Genomic DNA, 12,371 nt, shown 5'->3' with positions numbered 1-12,371 from the left:
AAAATAAGAACGTGGCCAGGGGAGCTTCTGGCCGTCGGCCAGCTGCTGCCGACGACGGCGATTCGGGCCCCCCGCGCCCATTCTAAGCAGTGGGGTAGACGCGCGGCGCGCAGAGCCGAGCTGTAGTGGCAGCGCCGCTCCGGTAAGGTCACCGGAGCTTGCTCGCTGGCGAGGCCGAGCGGTGGCGCCCGCGGACGTGCGACGCAACGGCGATGCAGGGCTTAATCAAGCGAAGCGAGGTTACTGGGAGGTTCGTGAGCTCACCAGGAGCGTAGTGGTGAGGTCGGCGAGGCGAGGGGAGGTCTATGGCGACGGCGAACGGCGACGGTTGATGGTGACTGGCGGGAAAGTGAGGTCGCAATTCAAGGTCCTCGAGGCTTCCCGGCAAGCGTGCCTCCACGGGAAGGTAGCTGGAGGCCTGGCGGAGCTCCAGGGCTTCTCAGTGTGGCTTGGGGTGGCCCCTAACGGCGGCGATGGTCGACGGCCGGCAACTAGGGTTTCGATTTGGGACGGAATCGGAATAGAGGAGGAAGAAATGATGGGCTCCCGCGCCTTTTATAGCCTCTCCGGCGTGTGCTGGCAGTCAACAGAGGCGGCGGCGACTGCGGGACGTGGAGCTCGCCGTCGTGATGGCGCTCTCCCGCGCGTGCAGAGACGAAGACGAAGGTGGCGACCTCGTCCTCGCTCTTATCCAACGAAGAGGTAAGCTGGGCGGTGCTGGGCTGGTTTTGGGCTTCTGGTGGGCTGTGCTGGTGGGCTGCTGCGGCCAGAGGAGGTCCAGGTGAGATTTTCTCCTCCTTTTTCTTTTTTCCATTTCTGTTTTTATTTTCTGTTTTCCTTTTCTAATTTGCATTCTATTTTAAATTCAAATTTGAATCCTTTTCTATTTTGCAGGTGTTTGATAACTGCAATTTCATGAGTACTAATAAGAAAATCATTATGTTACTGCTTTGTTCTTGAATAAACATTAATATATATATATGTGGCCTTGCTACAATTTTTAATTAGGCAAGAATTTAGGTATTAGTTTTAATTTCCTTTTTCATTTATGATATAACTCCTTGTTGAATAATTAGAGTTGGTTATGCCTCTTCCAATTGTTTTGGAAGTTATTATTATGACTTGGCTTCATATTTGAGGAATTGGTCAATTGCACATGATTTTATGTGAGCTCCAATGTATTAGATTCAATAATTGAAGCTTAAGATTTTATTAATGTGCCATACTAGGGTTCTATCAGTTCTAGTATAACCCCCTTGTTAAGCTTAATATTATCACTACATTTGAAAGTATCTTAGTAGGGATTGTTTCCATCATGGTTTATCTTGTTTACAAAGATAAATGGTTGATCACTACACATATGGTTTAATTATAGGACTTAACATTAGGTGGCTCTTATGTTTTATAATTGAAACATGGGATTTAATTAATGAACCATCAGGGTTCTAGTGATATTTACCTAATGGCAATTGGTTTGAATCTCAATTATGGTCTAGGTTTATATTGTGATCACCATAGTGATACTCAAACTAGGGTTGAGGTTTAATTCTAGGTTATAGAGATGAAATGGCACCATATTGCATGTGCTAGGGTTAATCTCCCCTAACCATGATAAGGTGGTGGCTTTATTAACATTTTATGTTCTCCTTTAGTTACTAAGAATCTGAGAATTGGTTTAATCTTCTACCAATAGACTTTTATTCTCACTCTTAATTTATCACTAAAGAAACTAAAGTGGTTATGGTTCTTTTTATAGTTAACTTTGGTTATATGGATGAAAGGTTTTTCACCATATAAAGTATAGAGTTTGGCACTAGGGTTTCCTTATGTTCTATCTACCTCGAGTTCTTAGGGTTATGATCACTACTCAATTTATAATGATCAAAGTTGGGCTTTCTAAGGTATCTCTGCTGAATTTGGTTCTCACTCCCAAGATCAAGTGTTGTCTTGAATAGCAAGGGTATGTTACTTCTCTTATAATTCCTTGGGTATCTAGGCTTAAACTCCACTTGGCTATCTTGGTTGGATTAATCTCTTCCTTACTTTATCAATTCATGGGTATGGTATTATTTCATGTGATATTAGGTTATCTCACCGCTCCAAGGGAAATAGTTTACAACCTAATACTTTAGTTCAAAGATTGTCCTTTATTCATTAATAGGTAAAACTAGAATTGATATGAATGGGCTCTCTCATTTGGGAAGGACTTCAATGCTGACCTGAGGTTATTCTCCAAAGATAATGATGTGGTCACCAATATCTATGGTTAACATAAATGAGTTCTCTCTCTAGGGAATGTCTTGAATAATTTTCTAGGGTTTCTCTTAAAGGTGATGGTTTGAATAAATGGATGTATATCCAAGGTTCAGTTCAAGGTTTATCATTGATCCTTTAATAATTAACATAGAACTCTCACTACTATAGGTTTGATGTATATTAATATGTAGTAGAGAGGAATATGTATTTCTAGAGTTTATCTCCTTGTCTTATTTCCAAGAGTGAAGTAAAATGAATACCATGAGGTTCATGGTAGGATCAAGGATTAGTTTAAGACATGGAAAAGATAAGTGAAGAATGATTTCTCCATTTATTGTTACTTGATTTCCAAATAGATGTATGTTCATATGTTATGGTAAGGATTACGATATTATAATCTTTTATAAGATCAAGCATTTGCTCATTGAGTAAAGTGTTGTTGTGTTGATTATTAGTTCCATTTGATCTAACCCCTTAGATCAAATCATCTCTGCCCAAAACAAGGTTTTAACAAAGTCACATTGAGTTTTATAGCGCTTGACTTGATGAGCTACTTCAATTCCACCAAGGTCAAGTGAAACTTCAGTTACTGTGACTGTTTTACTTTAAAGCGCGAAAATTCCCCAGATTTTCTATGCATGAATGCAATGCACACATCTGTTTCCTCTATTTTTGTAACCCCAATACCTAGGATATTAAAGGTTTTCACCATTGGTGGTGATAACAATATCTTGTAGTTTTATCCAGTTACCCAACTAATCTTCCTTTGAAATACAATAGGTGTGCCTATAACTTCCTCTAGCTTCAAAACATATTGGAATTTCTTGAATGTTAAAATGATCGAGAAACTGGATGCATGGATATGTAATTATGCCTCCTTTGAGGCACGATTAACTCTTCCGGACTCTTGTCTCTTTGTTATCCAATCCTATTACATGTCTATGTATTTTCTCAATATATCTTTATTGAGATCTTAAATAAGCACATAAGAAGACTTTCTAGGTTGGTAAAGGAAAGAAGAATAAGTATCATAGGTTTTTTTTAGGAAAACCGGCCACGGTAACTTTATTTATATCAAATATTAGTTACATATTTCACGATATTATTAAGGATAAATCTAGGGGGTCATCCACCCAATTACATAAATTTTTAATATGAAAGCAAGACCTAGCAATCGGGGACGGAGCTAGGAAAGTGACATGAGGGGGCCAACTACATGTCAAATTTCTTAGAGGGGGCCATATAGCTAAATTTAGCTGAAATTGTAGCTAAAATCAGCATATTAGCAAGGAGGTATCACAAGATTTTCTACCATGAGGGGGGTCATGGCCCCAGCTAGCCCCCTGCTGGCTCCGTCCCTCATGAGCAACTACATTTACATCTCTCGAACAATGGCTAAACTCTACTTTTCCTATCGAACATGCATTACTCACACAATCCGCATAAATTGTTGTAGCATCATTAAACATATGTTCATATCCAGCGCAATATTGACTTACATTGAATCTGATTGTGCTTCGGCAACACAGGCACCAATTGATACTGCCGGTTCTAAACCATGTCTCATGGCCAATGCCTCGATCGGTCATTGTTGCAGATGGCGCATGTAAGATAAACTTGGACGAGGCCACAACAAAGCATCCATGGTTGTCCCTGATAACTGCAGATGTTGCACCGGAGTGTTCCTGTATATTAAAAGTTGCTTACACATTCAGTTTAACGAAGTGCATGTGTGACTTTGAGCTTCTCCCATGTACATTTCAATGTCAGACTTTGAGCTTTGTTTCTTTAGCAAAATTGGCAGTAAGGCCTCGGATGTGCATCGCACATTTTAGTATAGGTGAACAGGACTCACCATGTGTTCTCCTTCTCCAAATCCACCAAATATACCAGCTTGCGAATACACGCCATAAGTCGGATGCATGATAACACTAGAATAGCATATGCTTGACATCTTCGGGGCATGTATCACATAGAGGGCATTGGCCACTGGTTCCAATGTGTCTATTAATCAAAATAGATTTCAGTGGTAGTATTCCATGCATAGCGCGCCAACAAAAAAAAATTAACCCTTACCCAGGCACTCGATTTTCAAAGGATGCGCCAATTGGGATTGTCAACTGAGTTTTCTTGTAGTACAAGCGATCTACAGGTCGGCCCATTAAATTGATGGCACCATTCAATATGATAAGCTTACCGCACGGAAAAAACTCCATAGCAGTTTTCATAACAGGAAATAAAATCATCAAAATCATTATAATTAAGGGGGATTTGCATAATGCCTCTCACATCAAAGGGGGAAAATAAGCTAGCTAGTAGCCCTTGATCCCAATGTCCTGAAAGCGAATCAATCAGTTCATTTACCTTCGTGTATATTGCCGGGCCCTCAAGGAGTAGTCACATTTCTATCCAGGCTTCTAGGAACCCATTTATCCTTTCAAATATTAATTGAGTCACCGTTTCCCACACGCCAACCCTCTTGAAAGTTTGTATCCTGGCCACAGTACTCTGTCATGTAAAGGATGATCCCGCAATCGGACTATGTTAAATGGGCTAGAGTTTGTAAATTTAAAGAAAAAGTTAGCCCCGGAAATAAAGATCTCAAGATATAAAACATTAGGTGCCTTTGTAAATGGTAGTGCAAACTTGAAACTCGGGAGGAACTTTGACAAACGATTGTCAAAGCTAAATACTTGAGATTTCTTTTGTTGCTGCTAAAAATGAGAGCAAGCAATTCTTCATGTTACAATGTGTTACTAGAAGTGAACGAAATACTTGTTTTAAGGGTAGAAAGGTGGTTCTAAATAATGTTAATTTAGTGAGATTTTGATTAGATTAGATCCCCGCTTGAACTCTACTCCTATGTCCATCAGCCATCCCGTGCTATTGGATACTATTTCTCAAACGCATCTTTTAGCAAGTCCGGGATGTGCATCAGAATATCCTATTTGGAGAAGGTAATTTCCATTTTGCAATTTCAGTTGGATGATATTACTACGGGAAAATTTGTTACCAAAGTGCAAACTTTCTGTTTTTGGACATGTAGTGTGTTCTGGCAAATGTGTCACAGAATTGTAACGGTACCTGGCAAAGACGTAATCGAGCGGTATGTTTTACCAAACGACGTAAAATAACATTGTCATGTAGCAAATTTTCCTACTACAAATCATGTCAATCAGGTTATTAGAAATGAGGTTCCCCATAGTTGAATAAGTCCGTTAGGTATTAGTGGTGTCTATGACTCAATCGATTCCCCATCTCACGTGCTCATGATACCACAAAACCTGAAAAACCTCCAACGTTTCATCCACATATGTATTAACTTCGTTGCATGAAAAACATCAAAATATACGAAGCCCAGACATATTTTGGTGAACGCCAAAAACAATTGTGAAATAGTACTCCAAAAGTAGTAAAATGTTTGCATTTTAATTTTACATTTTTTGCTCGTTGTATTTATGGTGTTCTTATTATCATACATGTTGTGCGTGTAAAGCGGGGAAAAAGCCCTTAGGCCCAAGGACACGGACCACGTGTGGCAAATAGGTGGCCCAACCCTTCGCCCTGTGGTCTCGTACTGTACAAGTACATACAGCCCACCCGCACTCGACCGCGCGGAGCCGGTCCATGCGCCGGAGCACGTCACGCTCCATCTGTTGTGCACACTGCGCTGCACTGAATTCGCAAAGCTCCAAGATCTCTCAACCGTTCTCCGCGGCGCACAAGACACACACACTGCGCCTTGCGGCGGCACAAGTCCGATAAAGCTTCGCTCACAAACAGTCAAACACGCACGTAACCAGACAAACACCATTGGCATTAGGCGACATGAACAAATTAGATCCCGTTGCTGCACGCTGTACGTACTCATCCGTCCGGTCCATGATACGACCGGCTCGTCGCGTCTCGTCATGGAGGGAGCCACTCGATCGCCAGCCAGGCGACGGCGTGCGACCCCACGCTGACACGTACTGGGACCCGGGGCCAGTTGTACCGCCACCTGTGCGGTGCAGCGCTTGTTTCTATCTCCAAGCATTCATATCGGTCCATCGGTTCATCGAGGCATCCACCTGATCGCCTCCAAAAATTCTCTTCCCTGCTACACGCGCCTCGGCACCTCGCTCGCCGCTGCCAAGCTCGGCCAGTTCACGGTCTCCGCCGTTCATGGGACATGCCTTCCTTCGCCTTCCTCCGCTCCCCCTCCAGGTGAGCTACTACTTTGCAGTCTGTGCTTGCTCCGTGCCAATGGTGACGGCTTGATTCCTCGATTTTGGCGGCTGATCGTGTGTTCTGTTTCCTGCCGCGACACGACCTAGGTTGCTCGCGCAGGCGCGGGACGGGGTCAAGAGGGCGCTGGGCGTGGGCGGCGAGGCGCACAGCGGGGATGAGGAGTCGCAGGCCGGCGGGAGCGGCGGCACCAGCAACCGTCGCCCAGCCCTCGCGGCGGGGCCTCCGGGCGAGTGCTACGCGTGCACGCAGCCGGGGGTGCCGGCGTTCCACTCCACGACGTGCGACCAGGTGCACTCGCCCGACTGGGACGCGGACGCCGGCTCCTCGCTCGTGCCCGTGCAGCCGCAGCAGCCCCACTCCTCCTCCTCCCACCCCACCACCTCCCCCGCCGCCGCCGCGCGCTGGCTGTTCGGCCCGGTGCTGGACCCGCGGAGCAAGCGCGTGCAGCGCTGGAACCGCTGGATCCTGCTCGGCCGCGCCGCGGCCCTCGCCGTCGACCCGCTCTTCTTCTACGCGCTCTCCGTCGGCCGCGCCGGCGCGCCCTGCATGTACATGGACGCGGGCCTCGCCGCCGCCGTCACCGCGCTCCGCACCGCCGCCGACCTCGCCCACCTCGCGCACGTCCTCGTCCAGTTCCGCCTCGCCTACGTCTCCCGCGACTCCCTCGTCGTCGGCTGCGGCAAGCTCGTCTGGGACCCGCGCGCCATCGCCGCACACTACGCGCGATCCGCCAAGGGGCTCTGGTTCGACCTCTTCGTCATCCTCCCCATCCCACAGGTCAGCTCACCTCACCTCACTTCATTTCATTTCACCGCTCGAATATCTACCATTCTCCACCATGGAATTCAACCATTAGAACACGACATGCCCTGGCTAAGTAGGTGGGCAATCAAGTGCGACCGAATTATGGGGGATTCGCCCCCATGTCTAGTTTGTAGAGCACCGCAACGTCCTTGTCGGAAATGTTAACACTACAGGCCAGCGAGTTCATGTGTAAATTTGCGGGGTGCCCTACTGTCTACTGAATACTGATGGCTGCTGTTACCTACGTGTCCGGCCATGTGTGCTGCAGCAGCGAGGGGCCAGCCTACTGGAATGGCCTCGACCCCAGTAGAGTATTCCGATCCAAATTAGCCATGGATGATACAACACCACAACTTCCTTGTCGGAAATGTTAACAGTAGAGTGTTTGTACACCAGCGAGTTCATGTTACCTACGTGTCCGGCCATGTGTGTAGTGCCAGCGAGGGTCCATCCTACTGGAATGGCCCTGGCCCTAGTAGAGAATTCCGATCGAAATTAGCAGCATGGATGATGGAGACTGATGAGATTACGGAATAAGTACGGATGGTTAGAAGAGGAGTAAGGCCAATGAGCAATGATTGCTAGCTTGAGAATATGACCATGGATGTAATAGGGAAACCAAACCACCATCATTGATGGAGGAAAATATCAGGGAAAATGACGGTTCAATTATGCAGATCTGCATGCAATATGCTCATTGTCGATCGGCTTGCTGCATGCTTAATGAAGGTGGTTTGCTGGCCAATCAAGGTCCACGTGGAGACCAACATTATATAGGTGTAAAATTGTGATTTGCCATGCTGTTTAACAGTCGGACATATATCTCATTTCACCTCTGCCTCCCATGTGGCTGGTGTTTTAATGCTGATTTTGGCTGCTTTCTGTCTTCTTCGCCGATATATGTTTATCAGTCCTAGTCGATCAGATCGTACGGTAATGTTCAGTGTGTATTATTGATGCCGTCAAATTTTACGCGGGGAACTCGACGTGTGTAGTTGTAGCACGGCATATGGATCAGCCATGGCCACAAAATGGTAGTACTGTCCTTTTCATTATTGATTATGTGATGATATATATGAAAAGCGAAGAGCTGTTATATTGTTCTAACGGGACCGCTCAATTATCGGTGTGATGGAATTAAACATATTCTCTTTTTTCACATAGATTAAGTGCTATTGACAGTAGCGTTCTGAAAGTGGGATGTTAAGGGAATGTGCTTATGTGGTTGACTACGATGAATCGAATTTTAATTATCGTAGCATGTTACTAGCTATATATTGAAGATATATTCTTGAAGGACCATATTGAAATTATCACGAAGATATAAGTTGAACATATATTCCTTTTTGCGCCGCAAACTTCCATGGAGCCTGTAGGTTGCTCAATGCTTACTAGCGAAACAGTCGCAATGCACATAAAAATCCTTTTGAAAATTTAAAAATTCTTTTAAATTACTTTTTTACTCAATTAGTTGACCCATCGAATTCTGCAGATCATCTTCTGGCTGGTCATACCAAAGTTAATCAGAGAAGAGGAAGTTAAAGTCATCATGACGATATTGCTGCTTATATTCGTATTGCAATTTCTCCCCAAGGTGTATCATAGTATTTATATCATGAGGAAAATGCAGAAGGTGACAGGCTACATATTTGGAACAGTATGGTGGGGATTTGGTCTAAATCTGTTTGCCTATTTCATTGCTTCACATGTGAGTATTCTCTCTTCCATTCGTTAACACAAGGACATATAAACAAAATCATGGACAGGGAACCCCGGAGTCGCTCTCTCAGTTTCATTGGGTGCAATTTATTTCAATCATAGATATCTGGTTGTTAGTTTTGCCAATGATGTTTTGAATTTAGAGCACACCTGACAGGAATCTTGTCACACAAAATCAAAGATTGCTCTACAATATTTGCAAAAGTTGCTTAAATTTCTAAAGGCAATTATTGTCTTAAGGGGAACTACTAAACTGTTTATATTAAAAAAAAATCATTATTCATATTATTGCTGAGCAGGAAAACTGTCCCAGACAATCACATCTATCATGCTTGTTTTAATTTCTTTTTCTTTTCTTGTGGGGAATCACATATATCATGTTGCTTCTGAATGCTGGTTGAATGAAGGCCTGTTGTCGGTCAAAAAGACCAAGATGTGCATTAAATTAAATAGCATAACAGCTTCAACACATTTTACTAATATGTTCCTTTGTGGAATTCCATGAAGGCACAGCTGCTAATAGAAGGGATCATTGGGACGGAGATTTGGTGCACATGAGCCAGTTTTTGAAATTCTTGAAAACTGTATTTTTATGTTTCAAAAAACCATAAAAATTATTCCATGAATACATACATGTCATGAATACTCGTGCGAAGTTTCGGTAAAAAATATGTTGTATTTTTAGCTACAGAAAAAAAAAACAAATTTATGGCTGTGTATAGGGACAATTTTTTGTCAGAAATTTGTCTTTTTTATATAGTTCATAATACAACATATTTTCTTCCGAAATTTTTACAACACATTCAGAAGATTTCTATGTATGTGCAGATTTAAGGTCAAATTTTTTGGAATCTCAGAAATATGTTTTTTTAAACTGGGAGCACTGATGCTCATGTTACTTTTCAGGATCATTGATGCTATATTATTATTTAAAATGTTGAGTATTCATCATTTTTCTGCTATTTCCAGATTGCAGGTGGTTGTTGGTATGTTCTTGCGATTCAGCGTGTTGCCTCTTGCCTCCGAGCAGAATGCCAGAAAACCAACAACTGCAATTTGATGTCGCTGGCTTGCTCTAAGGAGATGTGCTTTCAGTTCCCTTGGTCAGATATTAGTGAATTGGCATGTGATACGAACTTAACTTCTTTTGGTCAAACAAACCTGCCGGCCTGTCTAAGTGGTAATGGCGCCTTTCCTTATGGAATCTACAAGGGAGCTCTTCCTGTTATCTCGAGCAATTCGCTAGCTGTGAAAATCCTCTATCCTATATTTTGGGGACTGATGACTCTCAGGTAATTTAGCATGTTAAATTAATATCACCCATTTTTGAAATAGTATTTGGTTTACTCTGCTATTTGAGTGTGCATTTTCCTCTCAGTTTTATATGTGAGAAATTTTCCAGTTTCTTGGGTCAGCAAGAAAATGTTCTATTCCATGGTTGTTGTATGCACGAATTTTCTTATTAATTGTTCCCTCATGGGAACAAAACAGTTAGTTCTTTGTCTTGGCATTAATATATTGCTCTACCACCATCTCACTTATATCTCATACAATTGGCATGCATTAATCGGCAGTACCTTTGGCAATGATCTTGAGCCGACGAGCAACTGGCTTGAGGTGATATTCAGCATCATCAATGTACTCAGTGGGCTGATGCTCTTCACGTTACTGATCGGAAACATACAGGTATGAAGTGCTAGCTCTCCTCCTTGGCGTTCCGTTCGTTTTTACTGCACTCTGCAGCTGGCTGGCTTCAGTAACAGTAACAAGTAGTGATGCATTTTGTTACAGGTATTCTTGCACGCCGTCCTGGCGAGGAAGCGGAAGATGCAGCTGCGGTTCCGGGACATGGAATGGTGGATGAGGAGGAGGCAGTTGCCGTCCCGGCTGCGTCAGAGGGTCCGGAAGTATGAGCGTGAGCGGTGGGCGGCGATCACCGGCGATGAGGAGATGGAGATGATCAAGGACCTGCCCGAAGGGCTCCGGCGGGACATCAAGCGCTACCTTTGCCTTGAGCTCGTCAAACAGGTGCCTCTATTCCACGGCATGGATGAGCTGATCCTGGACAACATCTGCGACCGGCTGCGTCCCCTGGTGTTCTGCGGCGGCGAGAAGGTGATCCGGGAGGGCGACCCGGTGCAGCGCATGGTGTTCATCCTGCAGGGGAAGCTCCGAAGCTCGCAGCCGCTGACCAAGGGCGTGGTGGCGACGTGCGTGCTGGGCGCCGGCAGCTTTCTGGGCGACGAGCTGCTGTCGTGGTGCCTCCGGCGGCCGTTCCTAGACCGGCTACCGGCGTCGTCGGCGACGTTCGAGTGCGTGGAGGCGACGCAGGCGTTCTGCCTGGACGCGCCGGACCTGCGGTACATCACGGAGCACTTCCGGTACAAGTTCGCCAACGACAAGCTCAAGCGCACCGCGCGGTACTACTCGTCCAACTGGCGGACGTGGGCGGCCGTCAACGTGCAGCTCGCGTGGAGGAGGTACAGGGCCAGGAAAATGGCGACGGTAGTGGTGATCCCGCCGGCCGGCGCGGAGGGGACCGAGGACGGGGACCGCCGGCTCCGCCATTACGCGGCCATGTTCATGTCGCTCAGACCGCACGACCACCTCGAGTAGGGCTACTTGGTACTGGATGATGAATAGGTTTGTGGGATGCAGCAACGTGCGTGGAGGGGCCATCGATCAGGCATGTCAATGTGCCGGACGTACGGCGAGCGGTTGTACAATGTGTATTTGTCGTCGTTGTTCTGACAGACAGGGTATTCACATTCGTTTGTCAGTTAAAGATGATCAATAATGGAGGTGGTATATAATCTTGTGGGTTTTATTGTTCGATTTTAAATGGATTTTCCTAAGCAGAGATGGATTTCGATGTCTTATTTTGCGAACTCTTTTGATGTTACATATGTGCATCAATTTGGTAACAAACCCCTTTGAATTTGTTGTTAAAGTACGCGACAAATGTTGCATAACTTTCCGGGTGTTTTCTACAAGATTATCTTTTCCTTGGAATTTTTGACGTTACATATGTGTTTTTTAATTTTTTTCTTCAAATGGGAGCTTAGCCTCATCCTCTGCATCAAAGTGATGCACAACACACAACTTTGCTTTATTTCATAGGATCCACTATCAAGTAGCAAATATCAGAGCTTACAACTCATGGATCACTAAAGTGAATGCAAAATCAACCAACGAAACAAGATAGACAAAGCTGTTATGTGCATCTTGTAGTCGTTTAGTATGCAACCAACCACAATGACTGAATATAGCACGTACAACCGCCATAAGCCGATTGCATCCAGTATCCATAGGCTTCCTCTGGTCCGTTGGGAGTAGGTAAGACCACACGTGTATTGATGAAG

General features: G+C 44.7%; 1 protein-coding gene across 1 annotated transcript; it reads left to right on the top strand.

Annotated features, from left to right (window-relative positions):
* The first annotated feature begins 6,304 nt into the window (after positions 1-6,304).
* LOC127292764 (cyclic nucleotide-gated ion channel 2) lies at positions 6,305-11,851 on the top strand. Its single transcript, XM_051322222.2, has 6 exons — positions 6,305-6,462; positions 6,573-7,263; positions 8,783-8,998; positions 9,979-10,301; positions 10,584-10,695; positions 10,801-11,851. The coding sequence occupies exons 1-6, from the start codon at positions 6,428-6,430 to the stop codon at positions 11,623-11,625; spliced, it is 2,202 nt and encodes a 733-aa protein (XP_051178182.1). The 5' UTR covers positions 6,305-6,427; the 3' UTR covers positions 11,626-11,851.
* Positions 11,852-12,371: the final 520 nt, after the last annotated feature.

This window comes from Lolium perenne, chromosome 4, assembly GCF_019359855.2.
Source record: "Lolium perenne isolate Kyuss_39 chromosome 4, Kyuss_2.0, whole genome shotgun sequence".
NCBI lineage: Eukaryota > Viridiplantae > Streptophyta > Magnoliopsida > Poales > Poaceae > Lolium > Lolium perenne.
This window is presented reverse-complemented; position numbering and strand designations above follow the sequence as displayed.